Source organism: Dendropsophus ebraccatus, chromosome 10 (assembly GCF_027789765.1).
Source record: "Dendropsophus ebraccatus isolate aDenEbr1 chromosome 10, aDenEbr1.pat, whole genome shotgun sequence".
Classification (NCBI taxonomy): domain Eukaryota; kingdom Metazoa; phylum Chordata; class Amphibia; order Anura; family Hylidae; genus Dendropsophus; species Dendropsophus ebraccatus.
The window spans coordinates 20770156-20786951 of NC_091463.1; the positions used below are offsets into that span (position 1 = coordinate 20770156).

General features: G+C 47.2%; 2 protein-coding genes across 4 annotated transcripts in view; one reads left to right on the forward strand and one right to left on the reverse strand.

Moving 5' to 3' along the window:
- KYAT1 (kynurenine aminotransferase 1) overlaps positions 1-3531 on the reverse strand; it is a 23595-nt gene extending 20064 nt beyond the window's left edge. For 2 of the 3 annotated variants that reach the window (XM_069943445.1, XM_069943443.1), the window contains exon 1: positions 3260-3350. The gene's annotated coding sequence lies outside the window, so the exon portion shown is untranslated. Of the gene's footprint in view, positions 1-3259; positions 3351-3457 lie in introns of those variants that run through there. The other variant, XM_069943446.1, reaches the window with a different exon arrangement.
- Positions 3403-14807, forward strand: LRRC8A (leucine rich repeat containing 8 VRAC subunit A). The gene is made up of 4 exons (XM_069943441.1): positions 3403-3564; positions 4756-4853; positions 9387-11544; positions 13887-14807. Exons 3-4 carry the CDS (start codon positions 9394-9396, stop codon positions 14160-14162), a joined length of 2427 nt encoding a protein of 808 aa, XP_069799542.1. The 5' UTR covers positions 3403-3564; positions 4756-4853; positions 9387-9393; the 3' UTR covers positions 14163-14807.
- The last annotated feature ends 1989 nt before the right edge of the window (positions 14808-16796 follow it).

Genomic DNA, 16796 nt, shown 5'->3' on the forward strand with positions numbered 1-16796 from the left:
GATTGTGGCTTTTAGAGTCCACATTCCAGGATAAAACTGTAACACAAAAGGACAAAATCAGGAGTTTATGCAGAAAAAAACAACAATAATAATAATATTAAAAAATAAAAGCACATCCAGTGTTATACATAGATTGCTGTCGGGTTACACAGAAAAAACGTGTGTCATACAGAGGAACTACAAGGTGTATTGTGTAACTCCAGCAGCCGCACATTACAGAGATGAGATCATGTGACTGACACGAGATTACGACCACTACTCCTTTAATAGATGGAGACATCCCCCCCCCCCTTTGCTTAGTGCAACTCGGTGACCTTGCTGCCAATAGCTGAACTGGTTGCGTTGCCTTGGATAATGCCACCATGTACCAATCCTCAGCCCGAGCCTGGCCAGGTAACACAAAGAGCCACTGCTACAGGTATACGGTATAATGCTCACTTACTGTCCATATGAATTTGCCATTCCATATACAATGATTATCACATATCATCATATACCACATCATCACACCAGCAGGGGACAGTGTGTCCTCCCCACATCATAATATCAGCAGGGGGCAGTGTGTCCTCCCCACTTCATAATATCAGCAGGAGGCTTTGTGTCCTCCCCACATAATCACACCAGCAGGGGGCAGCAGTGTGTCCTCCCCATCCTAACCCCAGCAGTGTGTCCTCCCCACATTATCACACCAGACCAGCAGGAAGCAATCTGTCCTCTCCACATCATCACACAAGCAGAGAGCACTATATCCTTCCCCACATCACACCAGCAGGGGGCAGTATAGCCTTCCCCATATCATCACACCAGCAGGGGGCAGTATAGCCTTCCCCATATCATCACACCAGCAGGGGGCAGTATAGCCTTCCCCATATCATCACACCAGTAGGGAGCAGTGTGTCCTCCCCATCATCACACCAGCAGGGGGCAGTGTGTCTCCTACATCACACCAGCAGGGGGCAGTGTGTCCTCCCCACATCATCACACCAGCAGGAAGCTGGAAGTTTCTTATTCACAACATCACTACAGTCAAAGGTGACAGTGGCTGCTGTCAATGGCAGGAGAGCTAATGGGAATACCAAACTCCCTGCTGCCAAGTGCCTGAAAATAGTCTGGGGAAAGACAGCAGGGTGCAATGGTGGGGCCGTCTGTTAAAGGACTTTTCCATTTATGATCTATACTCAGCACAGGCCATCAATATCAGATGGGGGGCTGCTGCACCTGGCACCCCACCAATCAGATGCTGAAGTGCCCAAATATACACTATGAACGGAGCAGGAGGCCTGGGCTCTGTACACTATGTAGCGGATATGCCAGGATACTGCACCTCACTTGCATTTGGCCACATCACAGTGTAAGCAGCTGAGGCCTCTCGCTGGGATCACAGTGTAAATCTGGGTGGGGCAAACCAACATGCTGGTCCTTTTGTTCTCTGGGAAAGATGTCTGACACGGCTTACTCCACTCGTCCTATTCAGAATGCAAGCATGCCTGGCTGGGCTGAGTGTGAATGTGCACAGAGAAATCTAATGTGTATTAAAGCTCTAATGGCACCAATTCAGGCTTGATATATGGAGACTATATGGCAGCACACAGAGAGCCTGGGGCTGTATACTACAGGATCAGAGACACAAAGAGTGCTGCCATATGGTGCCATCATGTTATGCAGCAATGCTTCCCGGTGTGCTGCCATATGGTGCCATCATGTCATGCAGCAATGCTTCCCGGTGTGCAGCCATATAGTGCCACCATGTCAACCAGCAATGCTTCTGGTGTGCTGCCATATAGTGCCACCATGTCATGCAGCAATGCTTCCCGATGTGCTGCCATATGGTGCCATCATGTTATGCAGCAATGCTTCCCGGTGTGCTGCCATATAGTGCCACCATGTCATGCAGCAATGCTTCCCGGTGTGCTGCCATATGGTGCCATCATGTTATGCAGCAATGCTTCCCGGTGTGCTGCCATATAGTGCCATCATGTCATGCAGCAATGCTTCCCGGTGTGCAGCCGTATAGTGCCACCATGTCATGCAGCAATGCTTCCCAGTGTGCTGCCATACAGTGCCACCATGTCATGCAGCAATGCTTCCCAGTGTGCTGCCATATAGTGCCACCATATAGTGCAGCAATGCTTCCCGGTGTGCTGCCTGCCATACGGTGCCACCATGTAATGCAGCAATGCTTCCCGGTGTGCTGCCATATAGTGCCACCATATAGTGCAGCAATGCTTCCCGGTGTGCTGCCATATAGTGCCACCATGTCATGCAGCAATGCTTCCCGGTGTGCTGCCATATAGTGCCACCATGTCATGCAGCAATGCTTCCCGATGTGCTGCCATATAGTGCCACCATGTCATGCAGCAATGCTTCCCGGTGTGCTGCCATATAGTGCCACCATGTCATGCAGCAATGCTTCCCGATGTGCTGCCATATGGTGCCATCATATCATGCAGCAATGCTTCCCGGTGTGCAGCCATATAGTGCCACCATATCATGCAGCAATGCTTCCCGATGTGCTGCCATATAGTGCCACCATGTCATGCAGCAATGCTTCCCAGTGTGCAGCCATACAGTGCCACCATGTCATGCAGCAATGCTTCCCGGTGTGCAGCCATATAGTGCCACCATGTCATGCAGCAATGCTTCCCGGTGTGCAGCCATATAGTGCCACCATATCATGCAGCAATGCTTCCCGATGTGCTGCCATATAGTGCCACCATGTCATGCAGCAATGCTTCCCAGTGTGCTGCCATATAGTGCCACCACATAATGCAGCAATGTGCTATAGTGTCAGGCTTACGGCTGTCAGATTGTATGAAGATGAACGTCCACGGCTTCTGTAGGTGACTTATTACGCCTCGGTATAACTCGCCGCAGTTGCACAATGCGATTTTCTTGCAATTTAATACAATGCAAATTAACGATTCTTCCTAGGAAAGTCCATAGGCTGTAACACCCATTGTCAGGTCCATCCTGGAGCAATCACTATAGGATTGGACCCAAGTCACATGGCCTGACCCTGAGCACAGGTCAAGGTCATGCACTTATATAGGAGGGTGACTTTCATGGCAGAGAAATCATTTAATCAAGTCTTGGTGACCACCCTGACACCCACTGCAGGCAGCCAGGTCATGTGACTATAACTTCCACCGATTATTGGGTATCTGAAGTCACCAAGAAGCCCAGGCCCAACCGACCAACCCTGCCAGCTGTGCCCTACACCGCCCCCAATCCCAACCCGGAGGGGCTGGGGAATACATACACGTCCTCAGTATCATCCAACACGGGGTCACCTCATAGCAGACACTAATGTATCCCGCACTGCCCGGAACAAAGATGGCGGCGGCAGCCTCTCAGGCCCCGCCCCTAATATCTGTTTGTCCCAGAACACTGGCTCCTCCCTCCAATGCCGGATACCGGCTCCCAGAACCCACCCCTCGGGATACCGGCGGCCCCCCACCTCGCGATTTAGCGTCACTTCCGGGGGTGGGGATGTGGAGCATTGCGGTGGCGAGGGACAAAGCGGAGAGCAGGAGGAGAGGGACCGGCCACATCCCGGGGGATCAGGTAGGAATATGGGTAGCGGGTGTGTGGACCGTACCATCTGGGGGTGTAGGGGGGGGAGCGGGTGTGTGGACCGTACCATCTGGGGGTGTAGGGGGGGGAGCGGGTGTGTGGACCGTACCATCTGGGGGTGTAGGGGGGGAGTGGTGTGTGGAAGAGGTGGTGACTGGGAGAAATGTGTGGGATTGTGACCCACTAGTATGTACATATGTCTCCATATGCCATAGGGACATATGATGCCAGCTTTATCCCATAAGTGCCTTATAAAGTGTGGGCATAACTTATAAAGGGAGTGCGCCAATGTGGCCCGGATTCTGTGTCGCTGTCACATCGGTTCTGGTTGGTTTACCAATGGCGTATACCGGCTGGCCAATCCCGTATACCAGCCGGCCGATAACGTATACCAGCCGGCCGATAACGTATACCAGCCGGCCAATACTGTATACCAGCCGGCCAATACTGTATACCAGCCGGCCAATACTGTATACCAGCTGGCCATTGGTAATGGGCAATACGGTTCACGTTTCGTTTACCATAAGCCCCGGCATAGCTCCCATGTACATTACATACATAGACCCTGTTTAACCCCACATGTACTGGGGACGTTAGGGTTTGCTGGGTGACCTAACGCACAATTATCTGGATCCCATAAAAGTATACGCCTCAGTGTACACATATAGCACCCTATGTGTGACAGGAGCCGCCCCGCTATGTACTATAGGTCAAGGGCAGGGAACCTTGGGTGCTGCAAAACTACAAATCCCATCATGCCTGGACAGCCAGAGCAAGAACCTAGTAATACATGGTCCCTACTGAGATGATGTCAGGTTGATCTAATTCAACCGAGCCCTAATAAAGCATATGGACCTCACTTGTTTTTTTAAAATGTAGTACCCCTTTAAGGAATCTTCCAAACTTGTCTAAGGGGAGTGGCTATCAGCATTAGGACATGCCCCTCCTGTGCCTTTGTACTCAAAACTACAATTCCCATCATGCCTGGACAGCTAAAGCTTTGGCTGTCCAGGCATGATGGGAATTGTAGTTTTGCCACAGCTGGAGGGCTGAAGGTTCCCCCATCCCTGTTTTACTAGGTGGATAGGGTTTGGTGAGTCGGCACACATTGTCCTATACCGAGGGGCAGTAGTAATTTATTAGCGACATCCCCTTTAATTTTCCTTTTTGTTCCCCTTCCAGGAGTAGCTGCTCCCATGGAGTTGGGGACCGGCCGCTGTTGCTATACTGCATTGTCTCACAGTCCATCAGAGCACAGATAGCACCGCCAATACCCCCAGGTAAGCATCTGCATTTTGAGGGTCTCCTAGTGCCCCAGTGGTTGCTGTGAGTGTGCGCTCTCCTTATTGAGCTGTGGATTCCGGTAGATTTCCAGCTGAGTCAGCTGTGCAGTAACACCACACCCTCTGGCCGCTCTGTGCCAGTGCTGAGTTACCCTTGTCCTGCTGCCAGCTCTCCTGTACACACGCCTTAGATGTCTGCCGGAGCGCCACATATTACTGCTGCAGGAGACGCTTCCTCATGAGGTGATTGCCTTACTGCATTCATAGGGCATAAGAGGCTGGGACCCTCACAGTCTATAGAAGAGACCCTAGTAACTGGTGGGAGCCTCGTCCAAATGGGGGCTGTGTCTCTTTTTATGTCTCATTTTATGGTGACGGCTCCTGTGCAGACTTGCAGCGCTACAAAAACATGGCAACTCCCCCCACTGCAAACCGCACCTGAACTGGAGACAAGAGAGGGGGACAAGTAGCCATGTTTTTGTAGCGCTGGATAACCCCTTTAAATTAAAAATTTTCTTTTGCAGAAATCAACAGTTCAAGCGATTTTAAGAAACTTAGTAATAGGTTTTATTAAGCCAAAGAGTTTCCTTCTGTGCCTCCCCCACAGTCTGACACAGTGCTCTCTGCTGCCACCAACTGGCCAGAGCAGGAGAGGTTTTCTATGGGGATTTGCTGCTGCTCTGGACAGTTCCTGACATGGACAGAGGTGGCAGCAGAGAGCACTGTGTCAGACTGGAAAGAATAAACCACTTCCTGCAGGACATACAGCAGCTGATAAGTACTGGGAGACTTAAGATTTTTTAAAAAAATAGAAGTCAGGGTTTTCTGCCCCAAAACAATAGGCTATCAGTGGCTGATTGGCAGAGATACAACACCCAACATTTCCACTGCTCAGCTGATCAGGCAAAATCTATGCCGTGAACAACGCTGGAAGCCTAGTGGTCGAGCCTTGTTAGTGCAGCTCAGCTGCTATGTGTGAACACAGCCTAAGGCGGACATTGTGCGTGTGCATCTAACCTACCCAACCTACCCTTCTGGCCTCCGACTTCTGATGCATATGGCCGGTTGAAGACTGCAGCAGTCAGTAGATGCTCTTACAGTGCTCTGGTGTATATATAGCGTGCTTTAGGCCTGATAACGTTGTTGGCTGTTACTCAGCTTGTTGAATGAAGGAGCCTGGAGCAGGAGCCTTGTGTTTACTCTGCTCACCGACTCCAGGAATGTTAGTTCAGCAGCACTGTGTAAACTTTATGGAGGAGGCATAGCTGCCGCTGCATAGGGAGACGACTAATCCACAGTGTTCCTGGCCCCTTGTTTCTTCTGCTATAAGTGAATGTGTCATCAAAAAAATTACCTATTGTTTGCATAATGTTTTCATGTAAATCATATTTTTAAAGAATTTTTGGTGAATTTTTTTTTTTTAATTTTCCATTTTCTATCTATATTAAATCTTGATATCTTGCATTTTTCATTCTCACCACTAAGGCTAAAACTTAGCTAAGACTTCCTGCTCAGTAATGTCTTACATTCATCTCAAGGGGACGGGGTCTGTCTGTTGTAGTCTATGTCCATGGGTCTTGCTGTAAAGCAGGGATAGAAAAACCTTTGGCCCCTCCCCCCAGCTGTTGCAAAACTTCAACTTCCATCATGCTTGGGCAGCTGAAAGCTTTCCAGGGATGATGGGGGTTTTAGTTTTGCAACAGCTGGGAGGCTGAAGGTTCCCTGTCCCTGCTGTAAAGCATGTCACTAAGTGCTGTTAAAACGGCTCAGTCAGGACGGCCGCCCCCATAACAGTAACTTTATTGTAACATCACATGGACTTGCATCCAAATATAGACTGTCTGCATTTACGCGCTCTTCCATGTGATGTTACAATAAAGTTATACTGCTAGCAAGCCCCTTGCTTGCTTCATGTTTTAGTATCGGACTCTAATCAGTAGAGAAAGTTTAGGTGACGCTTGCCCTTTAAATTAGTCATGTTTCAGGGAATTTTAGTCCATGCCGCTATCTCCCCCACCCTGTGCTAACAACCTAAAACAAAGTATAGCCAAAGTAAATCATAGCCGTTTTCTTCCAGAAACAGCATCTCCTTTGTTTTTAGTTTGTGTTATAGTTTTTCAGCCATTAAAGTGAATTGAGCCACGTTGTATTACCACACACAACCTGAGGACAGGTGTGGCGCTGTTTTTGAGAGAGAGCAGGTATGCGTCTCTATTCCATCACCTTATATGACAGGCTCGGGGGTGCCTCCTGTATTCTATCCTGCAGGTGTCCGTACACATTGCAGACGGGGTGTAGGAATCGGCGGCGGCTTAGAACCGCATGGCACCACCAACTTGTACATGTGAAGCATCAGGTTTTTATGTGCTTGACCATGGCAGTTTGTGGTAATGTGTGGGGGTTTTGGTCACATTGTACCCAAACAGTCTTAGGCTATGTTCACATCAGTTTCTTGCATCCGTTTTGTTACATAAAATCTGAATGTTGGACAGCAGCGATGGACTCTCCTCACTAGAGCCGTCAGGTCTATGCCATGTTTGGTGAGATTGCGGAGGGTCCTGGCACCAGCTTACAGAGCGTTGTGCAGAATCACTTACGACTGGTGAATTCTTGGCCGCTTCCTCAGCTCTGGAAGACGTCTCCTGTTCTTTTTGTGTGTGGACATTGATGTCATTTTTTTTTTTTTAATTTCTTTTCTGGTCTGTGTGTACCCAACATGCAGGCTGAATCCAAAGCTTAAAAATCTCCAGTCTTCCAGTACTTATCAGCTGCTGTATGTCCTGCGGGAAGTGGTGTATTCTTTCCAGTCTGACACAGTGCTCTCTGCTGCCACCTCTGTCCATGTCAGGAACTGTTCAGAGCAGCAGGAAATCCCCATAGAAAACCTCTCCTGCTCAGAACAGTTCCTCACATGGACAGAGGTGGCAGCAGAGAGCACTGTGTCAGACTGGAAAGAATACACGACAAACAGCAGTTGATAAGTACTGGAAGACTGGAGATTTTTAAATAGAAATAAATTACAAATCTGTATAACTTTCTCAGTATTCCCAGTGGTCTTGGGTTGTGAATAAACCAACAAATTTTGGGTTTTAGTTTTGTCCACCTAAATCTATCCACCCATCTGCCTACATGTCCCCCTGTGCGGTCTCTATATAGTTTGTAGACGCTGCGGTGGGTGATGCTTGTAAATGTATTCTGAGGATACTTACGCTATTTTTGTTGGCGGCGGCGTAGTCTTGTGTAAGGTGACCTTCTCCGTGTCTCCTTATGGATGATTCAGCCTGATGTGTGGGAAGCGTGTGTATTAACCCAACCCAGCACTTTACTGGGCTTGTCTTAAATCATCTGGAGCTCAGGCTAATGGATCCTACTGGGGCTGAGGAGCAGCTGTAAATCAGAGGCCGGGGTGTTCGATTACCTTGTTAATGTATAGCACTTGTATTTCCTGCTGTAGGTTTTACCAGATGGCTTTCTGGTTAGCGCAATGTATACCCAAGCACGCCTTAGGAGTAGTCGTCACAGGATCCTCAGATCGGGAAATATAAGCACATCTTATTCATTTCTACTGTCTAACCCCTATGTGGTTAATCTATTTGCCTATTGATCTGCATCCTGATCGGAAGTAGATTTCAGCAGTCGATCTGAAACCTCCATTATTTTCTTTGGGCAGCTAAGCCTAGAGAACGGTACAACTGGCATTCTCTTAACCTTCAGGACATGCTGAGACTTGTAGTTGTTTTAAAGGGAAACTATCAGCAGGTTAGATGATTCTAACCTGCTGATAGCCCCTATAGCCTCGGGGATGGTGAGAAGGAAGGTATGTGTCCTCCTCTGCGCCAGTTGCGCTGTTAATCGGGGTAAAGTCTGCTCCGGAGCACCGTTAGGAGCACTTCCACATCGGCTTGCCCCTTCTAATGATAATCAGTGGAGGGGGCAAGCTGGATGACACGACAGTGCCCCTAACGGTGCTCCATAGAAGACTTTACCCCGACTAACATCGCAGGACTGGTGCTGAGGAGGAAGGTGAGGCACATACCTTCTTCCTCAGCACTGTAGGGGGCTATCCGCAGGTTAGATTAATCTAACCTGCTTATAGTTCCCCTTTAATTCCAGAGATGGCATTAATAGCACGGCGGCATCCTAACACTTCAGCGATGCAGAGGTTAAGTGCAGACGAAGAGCGTCCCTTGACAATAGGCTATAATCTCCATCCCCTGTGTGTGGTTTCCTGTCCGTTCACTCCTCTAAACAGCTGTCTATGTCATTTTATTACTTGGGTCGATTGAGGGGCCAGATGGCATCGGAATAGTCCTAGAAAAGCTTTGACTACAGTTGGGGTCTCGAGTGTCACTGAAATTCCCGAAAGGGCGGGAAGCAGCAGTATTACCATCCATTCTTAAGTTGCACTTCCTTTGTAATCCCTTCCCGGTGTCTATTCTCTGTGCGGCTGTCCTTACCTGTCCCCGGCTGGTATAAATAGACGTCAGGTCTCTGCATTGTACTAAAACCTGTTCTGTCCCTTGTTTCCAGGTGAGCCATGATTCCCGTAACAGAGCTGCGGTATTTTGCCGACACGCAACCGGCTTATCGTATCTTGAAGCCGTGGTGGGATGTCTTCACGGACTACATCTCCATCGTCATGCTGATGATAGCAGTGTTTGGGGGCACCTTGCAGGTCACCCAGGATAAAATGATCTGCCTGCCATGTAAATGGGTCACCCATGACAGCTGTAATGACTCGTACCGTGCCTGGACGCCTGTGGAGCCTGAGTACACCAACAGCAGCTTGGGCCCTCCGCCAGAACTGGGCCCCACTGGCATAAAGTATGACTTGGACAGACATCAGTATAACTATGTGGATGCTGTGTGCTATGAGAACCGGCTGCACTGGTTTGCAAAGTACTTTCCTTACCTCGTATTATTGCACACATTGATATTTTTGGCTTGTAGTAACTTCTGGTTCAAGTTTCCCCGCACCAGCTCCAAATTGGAGCATTTTGTCTCCATCCTGCTCAAGTGTTTCGACTCACCCTGGACCACCCGAGCCTTGTCTGAGACTGTGGTGGAAGAAAGCGATACCAAGCCCGCTGGAGGGAAGATGAATGGCTCGGTGGACAAGAAGTCTTCTACAGCCAGCGAAGATGTTGAAGCCACCGTGCCCATGCTCCAAAGGACTAAGTCCAGGGTGGAGCAGGGGATTGTCGATAGATCCGAGACTGGAGTCCTGGATAAAAAAGAAGGGGAGCAGGCAAAAGCCTTGTTCGAGAAGGTGAAAAAGTTCAGGACTCATGTGGAAGAAGGCGATATAGTATACAGGCTTTACATGCGGCAGACAATCATAAAGGTCATTAAGTTTATCCTGATCCTGTGTTACACGGTGTATTACGTCAGTAGCATTACGTTTGACGTGGACTGTAAGGTGGACATTGAAAGCCTCACTGGATATCGAATGTATCGCTGTGCTCATCCACTGGCCACACTCTTTAAAATCTTAGCCTCTTTCTACATTAGCCTGGTGGGCTTCTATGGTCTGGTCTGCGTCTACACTCTGTGGTGGATGCTGAGAAGATCCTTGAAAAAGTATTCCTTCGAGTCCATCCGAGAAGAGAGCAGTTACAGCGACATCCCGGATGTCAAAAACGACTTTGCCTTCATGCTGCATCTGATAGATCAGTACGATCCGCTCTACTCCAAGCGTTTTGCCGTCTTTTTATCAGAAGTAAGCGAGAACAAACTGAGACAGTTGAACCTCAACCATGAGTGGACCTTGGACAAGTTACGCCAAAGGATCACCAAGAACTCTCAGGACAAGCTAGAGCTCCATCTTTTCATGCTAAGTGGTATCCCCGACACTGTGTTTGATCTCGTAGAGCTGGAGGTCCTGAAACTAGAACTTATACCAGACGTCACCATCCCTCCCAGCATTGCCCAGCTGACCGGGCTGAAAGAGCTCTGGTTGTACCACACGGCAGCTAAAATCGAGGCACCAGCTTTGGCCTTTCTCCGAGAGAATCTTCGGTCATTACACATCAAATTCACTGACATCAAGGAGATTCCGCTCTGGATTTACAGCCTGAAAAACTTGGAGGAGCTTCACCTAACCGGCAACCTGAGCGCCGAGAACAACAGATACATAGTCATCGATGGTCTACGGGAGCTGAAGAGGCTGAAGGTGCTGAGGCTGAAGAGTAACCTGACTAAGTTACCTCAGGTTGTGACTGACGTGGGCGTACACCTGCAGAAGCTCTCCGTCAACAACGAGGGCACCAAACTGATGGTCCTCAACAGCCTGAAGAAGATGGTGAATCTGACAGAGCTGGAGCTGGTGCGCTGTGATCTAGAGAGGATCCCTCACTCCATCTTCAGTCTTCACAACCTGCAGGAGATAGACTTAAAGGACAATAATCTGAAGACTATTGAAGAGATTATCAGCTTCCAGCACCTGCACAGACTGACTTGCCTGAAGCTCTGGTACAACCACATTGCCTACATCCCCATTCAGATTGGCAATCTGGCCAGCATGGAGCGCCTCTACCTTAACCGTAACAAGATAGACAAGATACCCGTTCAGCTGTGCTTGTGCCGAAAGCTTCGGCATCTTGACCTGAGCCACAATTCCCTGACTAGCATCCCGTCGGAGATTGGGCAGCTACAGAACTTGCAGTATTTTGCTGTGACTGCCAACCATGTGAGTATTGAACTAAGAGAACTCAAATTGCACCTGTTTTTTTTTTGTTAAAGGAGTTATCCAAGCTTAGAAAGGCACGACCACTACTTTCCAGAAACAGCATGACTCTTGTCCCAAGTTTGAGTAGGGGTTTTCAACTCTGTTCCATTTAAGTGAATGGAGCTTAATTGCAGAACCACACCTGAACTGGAGTCAGGCTGTTTCTGGAAGGGAGTGGCCATGTTTTTCTCATCCTGAATAACCAATGTAACATTGCCATATACTTTAGTCTACAGCTGTTCCTCCCCATTGTTTTGTTGGGAACTGTTGAACCTTTTTTTTTTTTTTTTTTTTTTTTTTTTTTTTTTTTAAATAAAAAGAATTGATTGGTCAGGGAACCTTACTCCTACTGGAAGTTTTTGTATATGTTGACAAGTGGGTGTTACCAGATGGAGGTGTGTTCTTACCCATTTTAACACTGTCCAGGCGTTACCAGTTGTGCTAGGTGCATATCTTTCCACACGGGGGAAAGGTTACACCCAATTGTCAGTCTATTCATAAAGTTCCTTTAGAAATAACAAAAAGCACAATAGAGTTATGAGAAGAGATGCTCTAGAATAGTTTATTCATAGAGAAGTATTTAGTAAAATTGGGGAGCTGACAAGTCCTCCTTAGGGTGCGTTCACACCTACAGGATCTGCAGCAGATTTCATGCTGTGTTCAGTTATTTAAATGAAATCTGCTGCAGAAAATGAGCTGCAGATCCTGTAGGTGTGAACGCACCATTAAAGGGTTATTCCCACTCCTCTTGTCAAGCTTTCCAGCCCCCTCTGGCCTGTTTGGAGCCACTTGAGGCCAAAATCACCCGAAGCATTTGCGCTTCGTAGTCTAGTTTAGCTCACAGGGCTGTGAAGCTAAGATTAGGATAGGAATACTCCTTTAACATACCTTTTTTAGGTGTGATTTATATATTTTGTCTGTTTTAGTGAATACCGGTACTTCTCTAATTCTAAAGCATAGGTATTCCTGTTGGAAACTTATGAATGATTTGATAGGTGGGCGTTGCTCTTTCTCTCGTCAAAGGGGTGTGTCCATATGCAATCAGAACTGTAGAAACACACCCTTTTGACAAAGTTGTGGTAACACCCAATTGTCAACTTATTCATACACTTTCAGGAGGAACGACACAATGCAGATTTCTACAGAAAGATGCCCTACAATAGTTATTTTATGGAGAATACAAATACATCATAAATAATACAAATACATCATAAAGCAGGTCAGGAGAGGTCACAGGTCATCTTTGATCAATGAAATTGACAAGTAAGGTACGTCCTTGTAAAATAACTCCAGCACCAAAACGGTTAAGTTTAGTATATTCCCAAACAGTGCCCCCCCCAGCCATTATTGAGTAAGAAGCAGACGTTAACACAGCCGCCGCAGTGTTCCCGCTGCATTATTTCACTATTTTTATCTGCTGGAGCATTTTCTATAAAAGAAATATTAATATTTAAAGATGTTCAATATTTTGTTAGTTCTGATGAAGCCGCAGTCAATAACCTGAGCTGTTCTGCCGGAGACGGCTAGAAAAATGAGTTTTAGCTATTTTATTCATAGTGGTTTTCGTATGAATCCACATTATGGCACATTAATTGCTTTCATCCCCTGCCTTCCTTTACATCAGGTGTAGTTTTGCAGCAGCTGGAAAGCACTGCAGTAGAGCTGCATTCTGGTGTCTGTGCATGAACATCAGCAGGTACCTGGTATGTAATAGGCGCCGATCTACAGGATCAGCACTTATTTTTAATGCAGGGTTGGGGTCTTTATTCAGGACATTGTATTTTCAACTTTAAAGGGGCACTCCAGTGATTTTTCTTTTTATTTCAAATCAACTGGTTTCAGAAAGTTTTATTTAGATTTGTAAATGACTTCTATTTAAAAATCTCCAGTCTTCCAGTACGTATCAGATGCTGTATGTCCTGCAGGAAGTGGTGTTTTCTTTGCAGTCTGACACATTGCTCTCTGCTGCCACCTCTGTCCATGTCAGGAACTGTCCAGAGCAGAAGAGGTTTACTGTGGGGATTTGCTGCTGATCTGGATAGTTCCTGACATGGACAGAGGTGGCAGCAGAGAGCACTGTGTCAGAGTGGAAAGAAAACACCACTTCCTGCAGGACATACAGCAGCTGATAAGTACTGGAAGACTGGAGATTTTTAAATAGAAGTTAAAAATCTATATAATATTCTGACACCAGTTGATTTGAAAGAAAAAAAAATCATCACAATACCCCTTTAATGGTGTCTGCCATAATCCTATCTCATATCCCTGTAAATTAATCCTGTTCTCTCTTTCCATCTCCATAGATTGAGAACCTTCCCCCAGAGCTTTTCCAGTGCAAGAAGCTCCGTACACTGAATCTAGGGAACAACGCCCTGCAGTCTCTCCCGTCCAGGGTGGGCGAGCTCACCAACCTGACCCAGATGGAGCTGCGGGGCAACAGACTGGAGTGTCTCCCTGTAGAGCTGGGGGAATGTCACCTCCTAAAACGCAGCGGACTAGTGGTGGAGGAGGATCTGTTCAACACTTTGCCTCTGGAAGTGAAGGAAAAGTTAACTAGAGCAGACAAGGAACCTGTCTGAGACAAGGATCCTCTCCCATTGAACTCTATGGGGACCCGTGTTGTATAACCTGGCACCGGGGACGGGTGGGGAACATCTGCTTATTTTACACTCCCAAAAATGGACCATGAAGCACTGAACAAAATGTCCTGCCGTCCTATAAGGGCTCCCATACTGGATGAGCCTGGAAGGGAAGGAAGGCCGCCGCCACCCATTCCTGTTGTGCACAGACGGCCTATCTCCAGACAGACAGCTTTAACCTAGAACTCATTACCGCCATCCCGTGCTTCTTCCTCTCCGGCTATTTTTAGGAAGGATTCCTGGTGCTTTTACTTCATGTGCTGTTATCTCCTCCATTCACACCAATCCACCTTTCTGTTCTCTTTTTAGTTTTATTCCTTTGTGGGGGGGGGGGGGGGGGGGTTGCATGACAAAAAGAGCCGGATTCTTCTAGAGCCTTAATCTAAGTGTTCCCGGCACTACTACTAAGTAACCTACAAGGTGTGGACCACTGTGCCAAAGTGTGCGAATAACAGATTAACCAAGTGCCCTCTGCTATGTCTGTACACGGGTGACTGGGAGGAAGGGCAGGAACATGTTGACTTTTAGTTGTGTAATGCAGAGACCTGACGGCAATCCATTAACCCTGTGTGTGTGTCTATAGGTCTATAGAAATATATATATATATATATATATATATATATATATATATATATATATATTATATAAATTAATATGTGTATGTATGATTGGTTTCTAGGAGCAACTGGGCCAATTCTACTTTACACCAGGTTTGATACATCTTCATTCATTCATTAAATATATATAAATGAATGAAGATGTATCAAACCTGGTGTAAAGAAGAATAGGCCCAGTTGCTCCTAGCAACCAATCAGATTCCTCCTTTCATTTTCCATAGAATCTGTGTGGAATCTGGTTGCTAGGGGCAACTAAGCCAGTTCTACTTTACACCAGTTTGATAAATCTCCCCCCATAGAGTATGGGGGAGATTTATCAAACATGGTGTAAAGTGAAACTGGCTCAGTTGCCCCTAGCAACCAATCAGATTCCACCTTTCATTACTCACAGACTCTTTTGAAAATGAAAGGTGGAATCTGATTGGTTGCTAGGGGCAACTGAGCCAGTCTCACTTAACTCCATGTTTGATAAATCTCCCCCTATATGTCTTTCTTGTGTTTAGAGCAGGGGTAGGGAATCTTGTCTCTCCAGCCGTTGTAAAACTACAACTCCCATCATCCACGGACAGCCAAAGCTTTGGCTGTCCAGGCATGATGGGAGTTGTAGTTTTACAACGGCTGGAGAGACAAGGTTCCCTACCCCTGGTTTAAAGGAACACTCCATGCAGATCTGATACTAGCCTAGCACAGAGACTATAAGGGGCTTGAGCCATGACACAGGTTCTTTCTGAATCCATATCGGTCCCACTATATATTACTTTTGCCTGGAGTGTTCCTTAAAGTCCAGTCATGAGGATCCTCTGATGGGTCATCTATACATGTGCGGAGGTGACTTCTGATGTCAGACCCTAGTGTATACCCACAGTTATCAAACTTTCAGCCATCCAGGAGGATGATGGGAATTGTATAGAGATGAGCGAACCTGGAGCATGCTCGAGTCGATCCGAGCCCGAACTTTCGGCATTTGATTAGCGGGGGCTGCTGAAGTTGGATAAAGCCCTAAGGCTATGTGGAAATCATGGATATAGTCATTGGCTGTATCCATGTTTTCCAGACAACCTTAGAGCTTTATCCAAGTTCAGCAGCCCCCGCTAATCAAATACCGAACGTTCGGGTTCGGATCGACCCGAACCCGGTTCGCTCATCTCTAGAATTGTAGTTTTGCTACAGCAGGAGGACCAGGAGTTTGACACCCAGACGCAAATTGTTTGACACGTCTGTGATGGGGTCACTTTTTAAAGGGGATATTCAGCATTAGAGAAAACACAACTACTTTCTTGCAAAAACAGCGCCACCCCTGTCCTCAGGTTGTGTGCGGTATTACAATTCGGCTTCATTCACTTCCTGAGCTGAAACCCACAACCAAACTGAGGACAGGAGAGAAAGCAGCCATGTTTTTCTAATCCCTTTAAATAGAACGATATATCTGCTGACCAGCTGCCAGCCCCAGATAGGGCAGCTCACCCCGCCACATTGTGTGCTGCCGATACCTCCCATGCTACACATGAGCCCTGTTTATCTCACGGCCCCTCCTCTGCTTTGCAGTAGGTTTTTAGCTGAGATACGGACCCTGTTAACCCCCGCTCTCCCAGCACATACTTGCATTTGGACACTGTTTTACCTGTCTGCCTTGTCATACATGTATAATGTTGCACACAGGGTGGGTATTTGGCTGAAACTAAACCTTACGTCGTCTCAACTTTCTTATCAAGACCATTTAACTGTGTGTTCCGCAATTTTTTTTTTCATTGGAAAGTATTGGTGGATCAGAAAAAAGTCCGTTCTCACCAGGGACGTTTCAGGATATTGGTGTGTTTTAAAGGAGCGGTGCGATCAAAATGCGCATGCGTTTTTCTCATCAGTATGACAGCGACAGTGTCTTTTGGAGTTGATTTCCGTGTACTGTATCCAGTATTCAGGAAATAGCGCCACTCGGGTTGTTCTTGGTATTGCAGTT